At 38.3% G+C, this 21,424-nt stretch overlaps 2 protein-coding genes and 1 pseudogene across 5 annotated transcripts in view; 1 reads left to right on the top strand and 2 right to left on the bottom strand.

The window, feature by feature from the left end:
- Positions 1 to 104: 104 nt before the first annotated feature.
- LOC122075859 (protein ALP1-like) lies at positions 105 to 1,839 on the bottom strand. 2 transcript variants are annotated; one of them, XM_042641036.1, is made up of 2 exons: positions 1,601 to 1,839; positions 105 to 1,451 (listed from the first exon to the last, which is right to left on the bottom strand). In XM_042641036.1, exon 2 carries the CDS (start codon positions 1,313 to 1,315, stop codon positions 350 to 352), a length of 966 nt encoding a protein of 321 aa, XP_042496970.1. In that variant the 5' UTR covers positions 1,316 to 1,451; positions 1,601 to 1,839; the 3' UTR covers positions 105 to 349. The 2 variants fall into 2 exon arrangements, with proteins under 2 accessions (XP_042496970.1, XP_042496969.1); XM_042641035.1 differs by having other exon boundaries at positions 105 to 1,839.
- Positions 1,840 to 6,387: 4,548 nt separating this feature from the next.
- LOC122076332 lies at positions 6,388 to 7,051 on the bottom strand (annotated as a pseudogene).
- A 2,446-nt stretch (positions 7,052 to 9,497) lies between these two features.
- Positions 9,498 to 21,424, top strand: part of LOC122075191 (NAC domain-containing protein 45-like) — a 13,879-nt gene continuing 1,952 nt past the window's right edge. For all 3 annotated transcript variants that reach the window (XR_006139200.1, XR_006139199.1, XM_042640135.1), the window contains exons 1-2: positions 9,498 to 10,167; positions 17,644 to 17,967. Coding sequence is in view for 1 of the 3 variants with exons in the window: in XM_042640135.1 (XP_042496069.1) it covers positions 9,664 to 10,167; positions 17,644 to 17,967 (828 nt within the window). In the remaining 2 variants the exon portion in view is untranslated. The remainder of the gene's footprint in view (positions 10,168 to 17,643; positions 17,968 to 21,424) is intronic.

The raw sequence follows: 21,424 nt of genomic DNA on the forward strand, positions 1-21,424 counted from the left end.
ACCCCCCCCCCCAAAGAAAGCCCATTTTTCATGTCATGTGTTACACCACTGGAAATTTCATTCACTCTATTTCTAGTTAGAGAAAACTTAAGTGAAGCATTTGGTTGAAAACCTTTAATGAGTGAAATGATCAATTTTGTTTTAGAATAATTGACAAGGACAGTGGGTTACAGCCATGTTCCAAGAATAAAATGTCCTTATGTTGCCTTCAGGTATTCTTCAACAAATGGGATGAGGGGACAAAGAACATCTCTACAGAAAAGCATAAGGTTAAAATGACCAGAAATAGTACCATGTGAGGAACAGAATGAATACAGTCAAAACCAATCTTCAGTCACCAATCATGGATTCAAGTCCTAAATTCTTTCGCTCTAGCAGACAATGCATTCTGTATGACAGAGGCTTTCTGCTCAATCGAATTCTCCTCCAGGCTAGTAGTGTCCCGATAGTACTGAGAGCATTGATCATACGATGAGAAATCGTCCGTTGCATCGCAGAGGGCAGAATAATCTTCCCTCATAAGCAAAACATTGTGAAGGATAGAGCAAGCACCAATATATGCTACGGCTGTCCTGAATTCCTCGTCTATTGGGCGGCTCAGTACACCCCAATTCCTCAAACTCGCAATGGTTCTGAGAGCCGGAAGACGCATCAAGTGATGGACCACATTGAAATCCTCTTCAGATGAGGTACGGACGGGATCAACAATTGGAACCATCAACCAAGGTAGCAGAGGATAGCCTCCATCCCCAATCAAGTATTGAGGAACAGCAACCCCTTTGAGAAAAACGGGAGAAGAGTTCAATAGCTTCCCTTCTTCCACATCTCTGTAAAACGTTGAAGACTTGAGAACCCTGGAATCCCCTTTGTCACCATGAAATCCCACCACAACGCTCAAAATCCTGGACGCAGAATCAACCACAATCTGCGCCGCAACACTGTCTTCCTGATAATTCCCCTCTCTTGCAACCCTGAATCGAGTACAGTCAATAACACCGCAGCAATTCGGGATTCCACCGATGGCTTCGAAGGCCGCGGACACGGATTGCAACTCGGAAGGGCTGGGAAACGCAACCCAAAACCTAAAATTGGTGCAGAGGACACGGCACAGCTGTTTGGTACAGAACCTGGATGTGGCTTCGGAGACTCCGAATCTACTAGAGATATCGGCGTAGCCTGAACCAGTTGCCAATCGGAAAAGACCAACACCTAGGCGAATTTCGGGAGAGAGATTGAGAGGAGAACCTACAGGATCGCGACACTCCAATAAAGGCTCTAACAGACCAGAGAGCCATTTGAAGGTGGAAGATGTCATCCGGAAGCACAGTTTGAAGGAATCAAGATGCGGCGGCAGTGGAACCTGCGACGAATCATCACCGGTGAAACCCTCATCGTTGATCTCTTCTTCCTCTTGTTCTGAATCTACAAATGAACCAATTCTTTTGCGTTTTCTGGTAGGAGAGAGGAGAGAGATGGAAGTGAGGAGTTCAGAGGAAGAGAGTATATGGAGAATGAGAGGGAAGAGAGTGGAAGTGGAAGAAGTTGAAGTAAAGATATGGTCAGTGGGGGAAGAAGGAAAGAGGAGAAGGCAGAGTAGGACCTGTGAGATCACGGAAGTGACTAAAGCTGCCAACATCCGAGGATCCATCTTTGATCTGGTGTTGTTGGCGTCGAACTGATCATTTTCTGCCGCCCAACTTTATCGGGCACTACTTTGTCGGGAATCAGATCGCATCGCAATCCCAATCCCCACACAAAGAAAAGATCTCTCTCTCTCTAGTCGGGAGATTCTGCGACTTCCCGACGCTGACACCTGCGAAGAAGAACTCTGGACTATTGGAGAATGGAGACTTTCTTTTTTGTCACGTGATTTATATAATTCCTACCGTGACGGCTTCACCGTTCCGTTCTGTGATTAGCTGCAAATAGCTGCCGTTCACGTTCAATGGCGGCGGTCGGGCCAGATCAGACCCGTATTGAACCGCCTAGTCAATTTGACCTTTCTCACGGGATATGGCAAAACGGTATACGAGTATATGACCCGTTGGCGCATTAACTTTTCATGCTTCCATGGAGATTTTAGCTTTGTGGTAAAGCTAAGTAGAAGGGATTTGGCTCCCCTCGTTAGCGGTGATTTATTGCCACATGTCCATGTGATGATCTAATGGCACCTAATGAGATGTGAAGAAAGAGGCATGATAGAGTTGCAGATAAAGAGACATTGGGCATCGTTTGATTGTCACCTGGATATGTGGCGATCGCTTAAATAGCTATAGGTAAGACCTAGATGATCACCGCTTAAGAAATTAGTCGAATCCAATTATGATAAGATTTGCAGTTTTAATTCATGCAAATAATTTGGTTAAACTTCTACTAAATGGGGACATGCAGGATATCTCTCTCTCTCTCTCTCATATACACATTTAGGGCACTTCTCAAATGAAATAAAATGATGCATTGGATTATAGGGTTTATTTTCCACTTTTGATTTACTTCACTTACAATGTATTTTTCTCTTAATTAATTATCCCTTTTTTTATGAAAAATTAATTATCCCTTTCAATTTCTCATAAAAGATGATGGGTGTAGATTATTTGGATTTTATTACATCATGTATAGTCGACATGACCAATTAAGTATAGACTTACCAAATATCTCAATGATTTTACTTGATTTTACTTCCTAACTTTATTTCTTTTGGTGAATTTTTTTATTTTCTAACGTGAATTCTAATTGATTGATATTCATTCTATGATTCTTACCCAACAAAAAAAAAAAGATATCCATTCTATGATAGTTAAATTGGTTAAAGGAATTGGAGTCCTAAATATATGTTTTCCTTAATGGGAGGATTGTGTTACTTGATTATAAATTTTGGGCTCTTGGTTCTTTCTCTATCCTATATTTGTATGCTTGATAATCTTCATTGTTGAGATACATTGAAGATTCTACCAAAAAAGGGATAGAGAGAAAAACCTTGAAGTTTCATAACATGTATTGCAAGTGATTATCAGAAATGGCTCATAATAATCATCATATGGTGAATGTTTATGTTTTCTTATTTCATTTCATGTTATTTGTGATTCAAAGTGTGCACAGGCTAAAACGTTTGTTTATGTCATATAGAAGATATAGTAATCCCACACTTATCAGATGTGAACATCGTGCCTATTGTGTTCCTTGAAGCACATAAAATAATTTTGGTATGGGTTATATCCTGGCATTTAAAAAAAATAAAAAAATAAAAAAAATATGGCCTCATAGCCATCTACCCACAGATGTGTGCACAAGGTTTTCATAGCCATAGGTGCCTGAGGAGTTCTAATAAAAATTCAATCTCACTCTCAGTCCCTTAGTTTGAGTTTTGGAAAAAAAAAATACTTAGGGTTTGAGAAAATACTAAAAGTGTGGTGATAATGAAAATGTTCAACTACGACAGAAACACATTGAGCTACTGTGGTGGGAAGAATGTTTTGAGGAAGGGTTAAGATCATGTGGAAGGTCTCAGACAATAGATCTTAAAGTAACCATGATCTTCATCTTTGTTTTATTTTATGTTTTGAAATGTTGCCCTTATCGGTAGGATGATCCTCATATATTTTCAATAAGGAATGTATTATAGGCCCTAATCAAACATACCCTACCATGAAATCTTTATAAGGTAGAGATGATTTAATTTCAAACAATGGATCAAGGACTCAACATCCTGACCAGGAAAATAACTGATTTCTAACCAACTCCATAGTAGTGAATTGACTCAGACCAAGGGTAAATCTATTCAATATGAACTGATTCGGGATTAATATCATATCCCAAGTATGAAATATTTGTTCCAAACTATGATTGAGCTAAAAAAAAAAAAGGTTTTTATTCAAAATAAAGAAAGAAAGAATAATTACTCGGCCACCTACATCTGCAATTAAACAAATATTTTATAAAAAATGTTTAAAACCAAAAAGAAATCTTATTTAATTGAAAAAATATATATTTCCTACAAACGCCAACCCATCATATTATGCTGGTTAAATACTTATTCTTATTCAATAATGCCTAGTTGTGCTTTCTTGTCGTTTAAAGCAAAAAAAATAATCAAGTCCCATTGTATTTTGATTATTTTAATTAACTTAAACTCAATTATAGTTCTTTACCCCAAAAAAAAAAAAAACTCAATTATAATTGATTTTATCATTCAAATTACAAATGAATAACTAAAAATATAAAGGAAAAAACATCAATATCTAGGGCAAAACATGTGCATGTTGTCCATCCATGTGTATTTTTTTTACGTCTTTTCACATAAAGATGAGGATTCTCATGCACCCGAATTAATATCTGTAAAAAACTTTTTTCCATTATGTATGATGATTAAATTTTTATATGAAATTTAACTTGTGACAATCTATATCTATACTCTATAGCATACCCTTACTATTATTCGGAAGTAAATAGTTTCCCTAGATAAATTCAAAATATTTTTTCGGGTACATGGGTTAAATTCAAATTAACTACGAGAAATTACGAACCTAATTTCTCAAAAATATTTTTCATAATGCGGGCCCAAGATAACGAAAAACAAAGCGAAAATTACTTGATTAACCACTTTTCAATTTCCTTTTACAAAAATACCCAACTTATGTTTCAATTAACAAAATCACACAAAATCATGTTTGGGTTAACCAGACTACCCAAAACAATGCCCTACCTCACCACATAAGGTTATTTTGAACGACACCAATAGGTTTCTCTTGGCTACCAAACATAACCTACAAAACATTTCATCGCTCACACAAAATCTTCTTTTTCTTCTTCTCACATACACACATGTAACTTGAGATGAACGACACCAATAGGTTTCTCTTGCTTTTGTCTCTCCTTGCTGTCGAGACGTGAAAGACAATGGTCAGTAGAAGGATCTCCGATCACACGAACTTCATCGCTCGTCTACATTAGATTGAGATTCTCCGACGGGTGGATCTTCAAGTATGAAAAAACACCATTTCTCAAAAAGAACCATCGGGATCTCCTAGAATCCTCACCCCTTCGTTTGCACAGTAACACCAAATCTCCAGACCTAACCACCTTCATCACCATTATTTCCAAATTCAAAGTTAGTTTCTCCACCACATTTAAAATTTTCAACACTCGAATTGCAGAAATAGATTTGAACGGTTTCAACTTCTACACTTACCTCAGTGACAGCATCCTTAGCAGGCTTTGCGATCTCTTTAACGAGGCATTCTCCAATAGGGACTTTATGTTCTTTCAAGATCGTCGCTGTTTTGTGAAGAAGCTTTGCCCTCTTCCACAAAGGTATGAAAAAACACCGTTTTCATAAAAAGAACCATCCAGATCTCCATCCTTTGCTGTAATTGGTCCATTTGTAAAGAACTCCGGCAACTGTAACATCAGATCCCGTTTCCCTCCCTGCATTGCAGTCAGATCCAACAAAAAACGAAGAAAGGCCTCTTCTAATCGCTGAAACCTCTAGTGATCGATCTTCGATCCATGACTCTCCAGCAAGATACAACAGAGAGGGTGCATTTCCTTTACTCACATTCCGATCTACCGATTGAATTCAACAATCATATCTCCATTGGATCTTCACTGTAAAGATAAAATAAGAGAAGGGGAAGAACTTGCAGGTGGTGAATGGGAGAGGAGAAGAAGAAGAAGGGTAAAAATGTCAAAAGAAACGTATGTGGTGAGGAAGGGTACTGTTTTGGGTAGTTTGGTAAACATAAACATGATTTTGTGTGATTTTGTTAATCAAAACATAAGTTGGATATTTTTGTAAAGGAAAACTCAAAAATGGTTAATCAAGTAATTTTCCCAAAAACAAACCCTGGAAAATTGTGTTTTCTAGCCTCCTAATGGTATCTGGACTATGGAGTCCGGTTCATAGGATCCTCTCATCCGACGAGCGGTGACCCCACATGGAAAACGCGTAATCTGGAGGTTCATCTTGGGAAAAATCAGATTCCCCAAAAACATTTCCTGAAAAGTTGTCGCAACGTCAGGTTAAATGTCAGTAAAATCTTTTGACATCTACCTTTCCCATCCTTTCAATTAAAAAAAAAAAAAAAAAAAACATGATAGCAGTTTTTTTTTTTAAGAAAAGAAAAAAGGAAACACTTGGGGTCCATTTGATAACGTTACCAGAAACGTGTTTCTGTGTTTTCTTGTTCTCAGAAACAAAGAAATGGCACAAATACCGTTTGGTAATAGTGTTCTGTTCCACTTGTTTCTTGAAACATAAATTGAAATTTATAACAATTTATGCTTTAAGAAACATGAATGACGAAACAAGTTTTACTTATTTCACTCGTTTCTCGAAACAAAAAAGGGGTACAAAAAACCGAACTACGAACCAACATGAATTTATGTTGTTCATTCGAAGGGAGCTCTGCAACTACGAACCAACCCCCCTTCCTTCTTCACCCAATGCACTTTCTTCCGCTTTTTCCCCGTCAATTCAGCGTACTCAATCTGCTGCTTCCAGTTCTGGTGGGTTAAATCGACTGGTATGGGAATCTTCTTTTTCTTGAAGAACTCTTTCCCCGATAGCTTTGGAAGGAGAGGAATGATCCGTTTATCGGCCAAGAAGAGATCATAGGAGCTGCAGAGCTTGCGCTTGGCCTCGAATGGGCGATAATCTGTTTTAAACTTAGAAAGCTTGAGGACCTTCGAGATGGGGATTCCGTTGGCTTGGATTTTCTTTTTGGCAGCTTCAGAGGTGAGACGATTTTTGGAGCGATCGTCGATGATGAGATAGAGTTCCTCTTTATGGGGAGTGGAGAGGGTGTGATAGAGGGATCTTGTAAGGGTTTGTGCGACCATTTGCAGGGATCTTCTTGAGGGTTAGAATGAGATAGAGGAAGTCATCTTGCTCTAACAACTGGGCTTTCTCCAGCTTTTTCTTCTTTGATTCATTCCATTTCAGAAGCGCATCAACTGCTTTTCCAACGATTCCTGAGCTAACCCTAGATGATGTTGAAGAAGAGCAGGGAGAGGAACAGGAGAGTCGCTCGAAGCCATGAAAGTCGTAAGAGGTTTTTCAACGGATACGAGAAAGGAATAAAGGAAGAAAGGAAGAACAAAGAGACCCACCCTCTAAAACCCTTCTTACCCGTTTTTGTTTCTAGAAACAAGAATTATCAAACACCTTTTTTACTTGTTTCTGTTTCTGCCGTTTCTTGAAACAGAAACGTTATCAAACGGGCCCTTGGCTTAGCACTGATACACAAATTGTTTATTCCTGACGTTTATAATTCCAAAATCCGAGCAATGTTGTGTTTGACTGGTGAGAAAACAAAAGCAACATGTACAATTTCTGTACGGCTTTTTAACCTTCTGATGTTTTTATTGTCATTTGGTTGCCAGAGATGAAGTTTGAAAAACTATTCCTTTAATATTTGAAGTTTGATTATCATCCAAATAAAAATCATAAGAAACAATAAGACAAAATCATAACTAACTAAATAATGCTTTTTTCCCTCTTTTAAGATTGTGTTTGGTAACCAAGAGAAGAAAAGAAATAAATACTTTTTTTCATAGTTTAAGAATTTCTCTTTATGTTTGACATGTCTTGATATAAAAGAAGATTCAGATTTTCAATTTCAAAATCTCATTTGGGAATTGTAAAGTTTTATTTTGCTCGCATAAAAATTTGTTTTTACCAAAAACGCAAGAAAGCATAAGAAAATACAAAACTTTCATTTTTTTTTTTATTTGTTTATCTTCTAATGGCAATCAAACATACATATTTTTTATTTTTCTCACTATTTCATTTATTTATTCTCTTTTCTTTTCTGGATTCTCTTTTTTTTTTTTTTTTTTCCTCTCTCTTGGCTTCCAAACATAACCTACAAAACATTTCATTTATTTTCTCCTCTTCTAATGGTAACCAAACATACCTTTTTTGTTTTCTTTCCATTTCATTTCTTTTCTTCTATTTTCTTTTCCTTTATCTCTAGATTCTTTTTTCTTTTCTTTTTTTTCCTCTTGGCTACCAAACAGAGCCTAAAGTCAAATTTCTTGAAATTTTTTTTTCTTGACTTCCAAACATAAACATCATGTCTTGTCTCCCAACTTGTTGTCATTGCTCCACACTCTTCTAACACCAATTGTATTGATTATTGATCTTTCAGCGTTGTTTTTGGATAATTCTTCTGAAGTCTTTAACCAATGATGTCATCATCTCTATATGTGAGGTATGATAGTCTATCCCACTATGGTTCCCAGGGCATAGCTATGTGTAGTAGTAGCAACGTCTCCACAATCATGCAATGAGAAATGCACACAGATAAGCATAACTCTCTATCTATATATGAGACACAAAACCCTCCTCTATATGAATAATGAATTGGTTGACAAAAACAATCTATTTATCCTGTTGACCCTTTTTTTTTTATTGTAAGAGAATGCTATCATTTCTAAATTGTTCAGATGGTTGGAGCAAATTGACTTTTGTTTGTGCATCTGTGCCCAGTAGGTAACGCTCTTTCTTCATTTTTATTATTTTTATTTACATTTTACAACAATGTTTTGTTTTCTTTTGATTTATATATATTTTTCTGTCTAACCAAACACAACCTAAAAATTAGGGGTGTCAATCGGTCGGGTCGGTCCGGTTTCGGTCGGGTCGATCTGGTTTTGGTCGGGCTTAAAGATTTTCAAAGGCTATACCGTGTCCGCCCATTTAACTAATCGGGCTTAGTTATTGAGGACATGGTACACTTTATATTCGGTTAGTCGGCATCAGGCTATAATCGGGCTTCCTTAATCCGGCTTTAGTCGGGCCTTAACCGGGCTACGGATATGTTTAATGTTAAATGGGCTTTAACCGGTTTTTAAACGGGCCCTCTTTAAAATGTGCTCTTATATTCCGGCCCACTCATGCAAGCCCAAAAAAACGACAATAAATCAATAAATGATACCAAATATAACCATTATTTAAAATGTGAACATATCTTCACTTTTTAGTTTTTATTATTTAATTTGGGGGGTAAAATAGGTATTCTACAATCATTAAAGGGTCGGGCCAAGTCGGTGCACAATAGGCCGGTCTTGATCGGGCGTTATTCGGTTGGTCTCGGTCGGGCGCCCGACGGTCCAAATAGCAAAATCGAGATCGATCATTTATAAACGGGTCGGGCTCAAGCCCGACACGTTTAATAAACGATCTGGGTCAAGCCAGTCTATAAATGGTCTGTCCCGATCGATTTAGTCGGGTCGGGCCACGAATTGACACCCCTACTAAAAATTACTCAAAAAGGAAACGGAAGACTTACGAACAAAGGCCAACACATTCTCATCAATGCAATCGGTTTTTTCCCATGAAGTCCCGGGTGCTTTCATTCAGCCAATCACGAGCTGCCATCTCAACACGTGTTGTTTTCATACTTGGAATAAAAATAAGTCAACCAATAAAACGTCGGCCCCACCAATAAATAGGTGAAGCTTCCCAAGCACGCTTCCATTTCAACATATACATCTCTTTCTCTCTCCTTCAGTCCCTCCACCGGAAGGAGTCCTCCCTCGCTCTTTCCCTGGTCCGTACTAGGCCACAGCGTTAAATCGCATTTCTCTTTAACCTCTTCGCTCTCAGATGACATTTGCGAATTGGAATAGTAGAAGCGAATCAACGATCTCAGTCTCCCACTCATGGGAGACCCTAACCCTAAGAATGTAAGAACAATTCCGATCTCATTCCCACCTGGTTTTCGGTTCTACCCCACAGAAGAACAGCTTCTCTGTTACTACCTCAGTAACAAGAACAACTGCACAGAGCACCATGAGCGTGATCTCTCCATTCCTTCTAATTCCGATGTCGATTTCTCACCTTTTGGAGTAGATATGGTTAAGGAAATCGATTTGTATGGGTACGATCCTTGCGACCTTCCTGACGTTGCTTGTTTTCCTTACGGTCGCGGTGGTAGTAGGAAGCATTGGTATTGCTTTACGGCGAAGGTCACTACTGAGCGCGTGAGGAGGAAGGCCAGAGGTGGGTTTTGGAAGAGGAAAGGAAAACCGCGGGATATACCGGGTGGGAAAGAAGGATCTGTTTTGGGGAAAAGGAAGACTTTTGTGTTCTACAGGCGGAATTCGTCACGTACATTGAAGACTGATTGGATTCTCTTTGAGTATGCACTCGCCGAACATCTCAAGGTCAGAGGAAAATTCCTTTTTCCCGTTACTCTCTTGAATATGATTTTGTTTCGATTGAATAGAGTGTAATTTATTTTGTCTTGGTTGTGCTTAGATGTTCGATTCGTTTTACGTTTCGAAAATGTTGGAACTGAACACAAAATTTAGGTATTTAGCTTAGTAGTCGTCGCTATTTTGGTTTGGGGATCGTGCATTATCATCTGCCTTTCCCTGGAGAAAGGAAGTGGTCGAACCATTTTCTTCTCATCTAATTGCCACAGGCGGCGGCTTCCAGTATTCGGGGAGGATCAGTGTCTTTGGGGGTACTGAGATTCTGTTAATTAGGGACCCCCTTAGGAATCTTAATTAGGTTCAGTACGCATTTGCTTTAACGTGCATGGTAGACAGCAGGATAAAACTTGTAGGGGTGGTTCTTTTTAGGAAAATTACGCATCGTCTAAACTGCTGGCTGTTACCATGTCATCACCAGATTAAGGAATTGGTTGGAAAGGAAAGGCCGTGCAAGACAGGGTGCTGTAATCATTTTGAGGGTGCCCTCCATGCCTCTTATTATGTGAGAGTTGAGGGAATCACCAATGAATCCATGACATAGAGACATTTGTCTCTTAATACCCTTTCCACTTCCTTTGCAGAAGATTATAGGACATTGAGTAGCAACTAGAATGTCATTTCATGTATGGTAGTTCATCTAACTCTGTAGTGTTGCATGAAGAGTGATTCATGAGGCCACTAGCCAAGGTTTGCATGAGGTGTTTTATTTCTGCTTGCCTGAATTCAGTGGCGTTGTGCCAGTTCCTGACCAATCAACAATAAGCTATCCCTCACAGTCTAATGGCGTTGGGAAAATTGAAAACAAGAGGTGCCAGGTCAATACTACTGGGGTTATGTAGCTCAAATCCCTCCACCACATTTAGCCCCTTGCCTGGTGGGAAGCACTAGAGTTCAGCAGTGCTCTGCACCAAGCACTTTTTCAGGAAGGGTCAGGCTGAATTCCTAGAAGCACATTTTAATAGTTGAAGTCTTTAGCCTTTTGCAGAACAACCCATTATTTGTCTCCCAGTGGACAGTGTGATTAAATGTGGTAGTCAGTGTACTGCTCAGTTTGCCCTCATGGGATTATTTTGACATGTGAATGTAACACATTTTTGTCTTTGAGTTGCATTTTAAGTTAGTCCAAACTCTAGTTTCAAATTCAATTATTGCATTGTTCCTTTCAAGCTTCTTCTCCAGGGCGTTCAATTCTGCTGGAAAGCAGCTCATCCAACAGTTCAAGAGTAATTTACTGATGCAGTATCTAGACACCTGTAGCAATGCCAAGAGAAGAGAAATGGCTTGCAGTTTCGGGAATTTCGGAATTCCTAGTTTCTCTAATAATCCTAGTCTCATTGGGAATACTATTTTAAGTCTACTATGGAGTTATATTTAAGAAGCATCTTATTTTGGATTATTTTTATGTGCCCTAGTCTAGGATGGATTAGCATTATAAGTCCAGTCCTGTTATGAATTGATTTCCTTTCATTATGTCAAGTTCTTGTTGGTTAACGAACTCCAAACGCAGCTGGAGATTTTTTTAGTCAAATTTGGAGTTGTTTTAAGTCTTTTATTGGTCAATTAAGTAATTAGTTTGATTGCTAGTTGGTTTTTGGCTATTTCTAGTTGTGTTAGGAGTCATATTTTTAGAGTCTATATCTATATATCTATATCTATATATATATATATATATCTAACAGCCATTAAGGTACACGAATTTGATGAATAGAAGTTGGCTTTTGCCTCTTGGTTCTGTGAGATTCAGATCTCTGTTTGTCTGTGAGATGCAATGAAGCCTTGGTGGGATCCCTAGCTTGAGTTTGCTGGGATGCCAACTCAAAGGATCAGTTGGGATTCCTGATTCATAACTTCTCTTCTCTTTTCATCTTTTCCATTAAACAAGTAAGATCTAAATTTTTTTTCCTGCACATGCTTTGTTTCCTTTTCTGTTTTTTTGCTTGTTTATCAAAGTCGAAAATCTCCCAATCTATGTCACTCAGCCAGGTTTGCAACGACTCCTCTGCTGGCCCCTTGATGGGAGTGTAGGTCACCTAAAATTAGGAATTAGAAAACCCAAAGGGAACTTCACAATGATTAGGAGCACAAAGACAGAAACCAAACTTGCAACTTTGACTGAAACTCAGAACATAGCACATTACCAATAGAATTAGTAACTATGATAAGAGCAACTAACAAATTTATAAGGTACAAATTATAAACTGAAATTGAAATTAGAAACAAGGGATGGAAATAGAAAGTTGAAGCAGAATTGGAAATCAGGAACCAGAATAGGAAACCAATCCAGTAATTTGAAGGAAATAGCAACCAACAATAAACACAGCAAATACTAACTAGAAACAAGGAGCCATTAGGTCAGAGGAGAGTTCAGAAAACTGTGATTGAAGAAAACAGGTTAGCAAAGTAATGGCTGAAATCGATGCACTGGTCTGGTCCTTATTTTCTGTGATCTAATTGCTGCAACAGAGAGAAGAACGGAACAGAAAGCTAGATGTCTGAACGATAATTAAAACTGCAGAACAGAATAGAACTCATATGCATAGGGATGAAAGGATGCAGAAAACAAACTTGATTCTATGAAGAAAGAAGATGAAAGGATATGATAAAGAAAAGATGGATATGACTTTTGAATCACCATCAATCGAACTACCGAATCACCACAGCACCAAGTCTGAATCACCATAGAACAATTGGGGCAAAAGACATCTTCATTCGCTCATAACATATGGGAGAGCCTAGCCCTGTTCATATATTTATAACCTTGCCTTGGACCAACTCAGAGTCCCGGACATTGAAAATAGAATTAAACACCTAATTTTGTATGGGACTCATTAATGAAATTTTAAGTCCACCTAATACGAAGTGTCAAAAAACCAATAGTCCAACAAGATCGCTGACTAAGGAAAATTTCAGAAGTAAGGAGAAATTTGATTAAATAAATTCAAAGAATTGAATCTGCAAACATCTCAGGTCAAATGTGGTATTCTGGTAGGAGGACAAAATATCAAAAACTTAAGACTGATCCAAAGGTTGATGCTGAGTGACAATAGTAGGATTCCAATAAACAGGCCAATCGATGAGCACTTTAGGTAACAAGAAATCAGAACCAAATGGATAATATTAACCCAAACAAGCAACCGCAGAAAAACAGAAAACTCAATAGAAACTAAACTGAAAACAGAAACCAGATATAACTGTTTCAAAAATCAGAAACATAGAACATAAATCCAACATATGGGGACATCCAATAACTCACTTAGTACCATTCAGATAGCGTCAAAGTCTGGTTGAAGGGTATACTAGATGGAGGAAATAACCATTCGGATAATCAGATTGGGAAATATGGAGGAGTTTCACTTGCAAGAGGAAACTCAAGAAACTGAAGATCCGAGGTACTGATGAACACCAGATATAAGCACTAAAAACAATCGGATCAAAACTTAAGCAGAGATTAAAAGTTTTGACCTGTAGATTGACGGAGAAAACAGAAAATAAAGAGGAGAAGAAGAGAGGGACATGACCAATGGAATGGCCTTCGTTGGAATCACGACCAACCCACCTATTGAATAGCCACAATAGGCTTTGCTGAATTATCCCAGCAACAACAGAATTGCATCACCAAAGAATTTTAAAACAGCAATAGTGTAGTGAATAATCAAAAGTCGATAGGACTGTCCCCCCTAACCTTTATAAAAGCTATTTCAGATTAGCCATTGGAAAGGTATAGCCAATGTTAAATAACTCTTTTACAGAATGAAATAAAAATAATATAACATTAAGGAATAGAACTCCTAAATCAGCAGGCACTCAGGCTAAGTTGCGGAGTTTGGTTGTTCTTTTTCCTTTGGTACTACTTTAAGTACCTTTGATCTGCATCACTCAAATCTCTAATATTTGGACTTGTAGAATTGGCCCACTACAATAGAAAACCTATAAGTTCTAAAACCACGACCCATATAACACATCGGGGACCTAAAATCAATCTTGAACAATTGGTTTAGGTTGACCCTGAAAACTGAACCAATCCCAAACAACAGGCTAATCTTCTTCTCTTCTTGCTGGAATTCTGCATCATCCATTATACAAGAAAGTCCTCCACCCTTGTTTGCAAAATCCTGAAGTTGTCTTCACTGTCAAACTTCTCCACCCGCATGGCCTCACCTCAAACTTCATTATTGTTATTTGTAGCAATTCTACAATATATCTAGAAAAATGACCAACATAATATGCTGGGAGAAACTCCTATAGTCATTGTTTACTAGGGACAGAAATATGGGATGTATGAAAGTAAGACAGAAATCTGGATTAACCAGAGGAAAGAACAATGCTGGGACAGAAACAGAATTATAATTGATCCAATCAATCACAATGTATGTTCTGAAATTTGCAGCCAATTAGAAGAATGTTAGCAGAAGTTTAACCCGAAAAAAGGTAGCCTAACTGACTTGTATGATTGAATGTCGGAGGGCTGGAGTAGATTTCTTCTGAGATTGATTAACTCAAATTAGAATAGGAACAGGGAAAAAAAGGGGTTTGACCCTCAAAAACCTGGGAAGAGTTTTCTGACCCATGCCGTAACATAAACCCAGAATATGAAAAATAATCTGAGTATACCGATATATATAGCCCATGGGCAGAACTCTTTTGCCCAATCTTGTTATAAAGTATAACCCTAATCCTATAAGAAATAAATTTCTATTTTAATAAAACAGAAATCCTATGTTGACTAAATTAAATCCTATCTGGATTAAACAAAACCAACAAAAAATAATACAGTAATTAGGATATAAATTCCTGCACCAATTAAAACTACAAATCCTATCCAACTAGTATTACTCAAAAGACTAAAATGGAAAGAGAAGATCTAAATGGACGGCCCACATATGGGACATATCAGCTGATGGGACTATAAAAAAAACCTGACCACAAATGGAAAAGAGCATTCTGACCTGCATCAAAATGCCTACCATCTATTCTTATCTCAAACCCTCGATTTTCTGATTCCTTTTAGTCTGTTTATACCAGAGTTTCATTTATCACTTTGCTTTATCATGGAATGGGAAGCTCTCCCACCATCATTTCTTTGTAGTCCAACTATAGGCTTTGTTACATCATTTATGAGGGAATTCATTGCACCCCCAATGCTATGAGTGGCCATGGTCTCCACTCTCTCCCAGCTAAGGGAGTTGTGGGTGGACTCCACCTAAATGAATCTTGGTGTAGGAGTCATGATAACTAATTTGTAGATGAAAAATGTGCTGGCTGGTTGCGGTGCATATGTAGATGTGGATTTTTTTTCCCCGTTTTTAGACTTTGACTAATTTGTCTATAGATAAGTTTTTGTCTATTATAGCAACATTTATGTTACAAGCCTGATACTGTTAGTTGTCATCCCATTAATGCTGCTTCCTAATGAATCAATAAATAACCCAGCTCGCAGCAGATCGAACCTCGTTTCAAGTTTCATCTAAGAAATGCTTTAGCCCTCCCTCCTTAAATTCTTGACTTTTGCACAAGACATTTCCTAGAAAACATAGGTTGGAAAATAAAAAACTAGATGACCAATAAGATGAGAAAGAGGCACATCTAAAAATCTAGCCAACTTCCAATTCAAGAAGAGTGTAAGTACTGATCCAATTATATAATTGAAATCAACAAGATACCTCTTAGATGTCTTTATTTTCTTTTCTTGCTCCAGTTTCTTTCAGTCTTCTTAAGTGGTAATTTACTTCATTGTATCATCGCTTTTGTCAAATTCCAATCTTGATATTCTTGACTAATATTCTTCAGAAATTGTTAAGTAGGAATATGAAAAGGGTTTAACCAGTAGGTAATTACATAAAGGGGGTGAAAGGAGGTGCTTCACTGCCTTTGCCTCGCATCTTCTTTTGTTACAAATATTTCTCTTTATCACTTTATATCTCTAAACTAGTCTATTCTAATGGAGTATTATCAAATTTTGTAATGGTTTATTGTCTATTTTCTTTGTTCCTCTCCCTGTTCAATTTTCATGACAATTAGATTGGAGAATTTATTTTCTTTTCTTGCTCCAGTTTCTTTCAGTCTTCTTAAGTGGTAATTTACTTCATTGTATCATCGCTTTTGTCAAATTCCAATCTTGATATTCTTGACTAATATTCTTCAGAAATTGTTAAGTAGGAATATGAAAAGGGTTTAACCAGTAGGTAATTACATAAAGGGGGTGAAAGGAGGTGCTTCACTGCCTTTGCCTCGCATCTTCTTTTGTTACAAATATTTCTCTTTATCACTTTATATCTCTAAACTAGTCTATTCTAATGGAGTATTATCAAATTTTGTAATGGTTTATTGTCTATTTTCTTTGTTCCTCTCCCTGTTCAATTTTCATGACAATTAGATTGGAGAATTTTGAAAGGAAACTTCCTATGAGATGGACCGACCATCCAAAATAATGTGAGGTGTCAAAATTTTGTATCTTAGAATAAAAGGCCATAATCTAGGGGTATGGTTATCTAGGGTTTATGAAATTGTGTATAATGAACTAATATTGTGTGGAAACTGGATGTGAATGTTTGGTAAAGAAGAACCTAAACTGGTCAGCTTTTCCCCCCTAGAATCCCAGATAATGGATAGTAGCTAATCAAACTTGAGGGCACAGCCATCATTAAAAAAAAAAAAAGTGGGGAAAAGTCTCTTTGAGCTGCTGGATTCCTCTCTCCTCCCCGCTCCTTATTGAAAAAAAGCCAAAGCACACCCTGATTGGTGCATTCCCCTATACCACTAGCTCAGAGAATCCCCTCCCCAAAAAAATAAAATATGATAATTAATAAGGATTTAAGAAAGAAATAAATGCATTTTCTTCCTGCCACTTTAAATGTAATAATACATACATTTTTAAATGTCATGTTATCTAGGTATGTCCTCGTTTTCCTTGATTCCCTTCCATTTTGAGATCATCTTTTACCAACCTTTTTCTTACTTTCCACCCCACTTCCTGAGAGAGGAATATTTGTTGTGATCTATCTCTTCATAATTGTTATCTTGTCAGACCATAAAGTGCAGATGTGGATATAACATATCGATGAAAGTATGTGCTCGACATGATCAAGTATCACCATTTGCCCCTTATCTTTTTATGTTTGTCTTGTGCATCTATAATAATCATTATTTGTTCTGCTGATCTTTATGCCAGAATAAGAAAGCATTGCAATCATTTTGGCAGTAGTTGGCTGAACAACAGAGAATCTTAATTCTGTCCGTCATCATTCTCATAATTGTTTGATAATATCCTTAATGATTTCATTCGCGCACTAAATTGGAAGAACCTGTTGGGAGTACTGAGTGTGATTGTTTTCTATTCAGCATAATTAATATGGCAATGAAATTATTTCTTACCGAGCAAAAGAAGGTTATATATATCTTCAATTCAACCTGGGAATCCATGTGCAGGACTCTTTTACCCTATGTCGAGTATTCTTCAAATTTCATCCTGGAAATAAGATCACAGAACATGTCCCAAGTTCTTGCACTGACAAATGTATTGCGGCAATGCATAACACTGATGCCAATGTAACTTATAAACAACATGATGGAGCCTCAGGATCTGCCATTGGTGAAGTTTTATTGCAAGCAGATACGTCTTTTGGCACTGGCAATGAAATCCAGAGGTTACCGATGAAATCAACTAGTGAGCCATGTGATTCCATTCTTGCACAACGAGCTTCTGATGAAGGATTTCGGTGCCCCATGACCATTCTGCAACCAGATCAACTGGTAAGGCCACTTAAAGCCTCTTTTTTGTCTATAATATATATATATATATATATATATATTTTTTTTTTTTTCCTGGTTCTGTATTTGTCTACTTTCTGTTAGTTTGTTTCCTCGGTTGGTTTTATTAGCGATTGCATTCCTTTTTCTCCGTTTCAATCACTGATGTATCTCTGATCTGTGTTTCTGCTCAAAATTTTCAGGGCATTGAGAAAATAGGGTGAAGAAGAAGAAGAAGAAGAAGAAGAGAGGAGGAAACAGATTTTTAGGGAATGAGAGAGATAACAGAGTGTGAATAAGAAGAAGAGAGGAGTTAACGGGTTGGGTTGGGTCATACATACTCGGTCTGGTTCATTTACCTCAACCCGATTTTGGTAGAGCTTCAACCAAGCAAGCATCTTGACCGTTGATAATGAACCGTCCACTTGTCGTGTTCTGCACCTAGCAAAACATGGAAAAACAGAGATGGAGAACAACAGACGATTTTTATCCAGCAACGTCTCCACAATCATGCAATGAGAAATGCACACACATAAGCATAACTCTCTATCTATATATGAGACACAAAACCCTCCTCTATATGAATAATGAATTAGTTGACAAAAACAATCTATTTATCCTGTTGACCCTTTTTTTTTTATTGTAAGAGAATGCTATCATTTCTAAATTGTTCAGATGGTTAGAGCAAATTGACCTTTGTTTGTGCATCTGTGCCCAGTAGGTAACGCTCTTTCTTCTTTTTTATAATTTTTATTTACTTTTTACAACAATGTTTTGTTTTCTTTTGATTTATATATATTTTTCTGTCTAACCAAACACAACCTAAAAATTAGGGGTGTCAATCGGTTGGGTCGGTCCGGTTTTAGTCGGATCGGTCCGGTTTTGGTCGGGCTTAATCGGGCTTAAAGATTTTCAAAGGCTATACCGTGTCCGCCCATTTAACTAATCGGGCTTAGTTATTGAGGGCATGGTACACTTTATATTCGGTTAGTCGACCTCGAGCTATAATCGGGCTTCCTTAATCGGACTTTAGTCGGGCCTTAACCGGGCTACGGATATGTTTAATGTTAAAAGGGCTTTAACCGGTTTTTAAACGGACCCTCTTTAAAATGTGCTCTTATATTCCGGCCCACTCATGCAAGCCCAAAAAAATGACAATAAATCAATAAATGATACCAAATATAACTATTATTTAAAATGTGAACATGTCTTCACTTTTTAGTTTTTATTATTTAATTTGGGGGGTAAAATAGGTATTCTACAATCATTAAAGGGTCGGGCCAAGTCGGTGCACAATAGGCCGATCTCGATCGGACGTTATTCAGTTGGTCTCGGTCGGGCGCCCGACGGTCCAAATAGCAAAACTGAGACCGATTATTTATAAACGGGATGGGCTCAAGCCCGACACATTTAATAAACGGTCTGGGTCAGGCCGGTCTATAAATGGTCTATCTCGATCGATTTAGTCGGGTCGGACCATGAATTGACACCCCTACTAAAAATTACTCAAAAAGGAAACGGAAGACTTACGAACAAAGGCCAACACATTCTCATCAATGCAATCGGTTTTTTCCCATGAAGTCCCGGTGCTTTACTACATCATTCAGCCAATCACGAGCTGCCATCTCAACACGTGTTGTTTTCATACTTGGAATAAAAATAAGTCAACCAATAAAACGTCGGCCCCACCAATAAATAGGTGAAGCTTCCCAAGCACGCTTCCATTTCAACATATACATCTCTTTCTCTCTCCTTCAGTCCCTCCACCGGAAGGAGTCCTCCCTCGCTCTTTCCCTGGTCCGTACTAGGCCACAGCGTTAAATCGCATTTCTCTTTAACCTCTTCGCTCTCAGATGACATTTGCGAATTGGAATAGTAGAAGCGAATCAACGATCTCAGTCTCCCACTCATGGGAGACCCTAACCCTAAGAATGTAAGAACAATTCCGATCTCATTCCCACCTGGTTTTCGGTTCTACCCCACAGAAGAACAGCTTCTCTGTTACTACCTCAGTAACAAGAACAACTGCACAGAGCACCATGAGCGTGATCTCTCCATTCCTTCTAATTCCGATGTCGATTTCTCACCTTTTGGAGTAGATATGGTTAAGGAAATCGATTTGTATGGGTACGATCCTTGCGACCTTCCTGACGTTGCTTGTTTTCCTTACGGTCGCGGTGGTAGTAGGAAGCATTGGTATTGCTTTACGGCGAAGGTCACTACTGAGCGCGTGAGGAGGAAGGCCAGAGGTGGGTTTTGGAAGAGGAAAGGAAAACCGCGGGATATACCGGGTGGGAAAGAAGGATCTGTTTTGGGGAAAAGGGAGACTTTTGTGTTCTACAGCCGGAATTCGTCACGTACATTGAAGACTGATTGGATTCTCTTTGAGTATGCACTCGCCGAACATCTCAAGGTCAGAGGAAAATTCCTTTTTCCCATTACTCTCTTGAATATGATTTTGTTTCGATTGAATAGAGTGTAATTTATTTTGTCTTGGTTGTGCTTAGATGTTCGATTCGTTTTACGTTTCGAAAATGTTGGAGCTGAACACAAACTTTAGGTATTTAGCTTTGTAGTCGTCGCTATTTTGGTTTGGGGATCGTGCATTATCATCTGCCTTTCCCTGGAGAAAGGAAGTGGTCGAACCATTTTCTTCTCATCTAATTGCCACAGGCGGCGGCTTCCAGTATTCGGGGAGGATCAGTGTCTTTGGGGGTACTGAGATTCTGTTAATTAGGGACCCCCTTAGGAATCTTAATTAGGTTCAGTACGCATTTGCTTTAACGTGCATGGTAGACAGCAGGATAAAACTTGTAGGGGTGGTTCTTTTTAGGAAAATTACGCATCGTCTAAACTGCTGGCTGTTACCATGTCATCACCAGATTAAGGAATTGGTTGGAAAGGAAAGGCCGTGCAAGACAGGGTGCTGTAATCATTTTGAGGGTGCCCTCCATGCCTCTTATTATGTGAGAGTTGAGGGAATCACCAATGAATCCATGACATAGAGACATTTGTCTCTTAATACCCTTTCCACTTCCTTTGCAGAAGATTATAGGACATTGAGTAGCAACTAGAATGTCATTTCATGTATGGTAGTTCATCTAACTCTGTAGTGTTGCATGAAGAGTGATTCATGAGGCCACTAGCCAAGGTTTGCATGAGGTGTTTTATTTCTGCTTGCCTGAATTCAGTGGCGTTGTGCCAGTTCCTGACCAATCAACGATAAGCTATCCCTCACAGTATAATGGCGTTGGGAAAATTGAAAACAAGAGGTGCCAGGTCAATACTACTGGGGTTATGTAGCTCAAATCCCTCCACCACATTTAGCCCCTTGCCTGGTGGGAAGCACTAGAGTTCAGCAGTGCTCTGCACCAAGCACTTTTTCAGGAAGGGTCAGGCTGAATTCCTAGAAGCACATTTTAATAGTTGAAGTCTTTAGCCTTTTGCAGAACAACCCATT

This window comes from Macadamia integrifolia, chromosome 4 (genome assembly GCF_013358625.1).
Source record: "Macadamia integrifolia cultivar HAES 741 chromosome 4, SCU_Mint_v3, whole genome shotgun sequence".
NCBI lineage: Eukaryota > Viridiplantae > Streptophyta > Magnoliopsida > Proteales > Proteaceae > Macadamia > Macadamia integrifolia.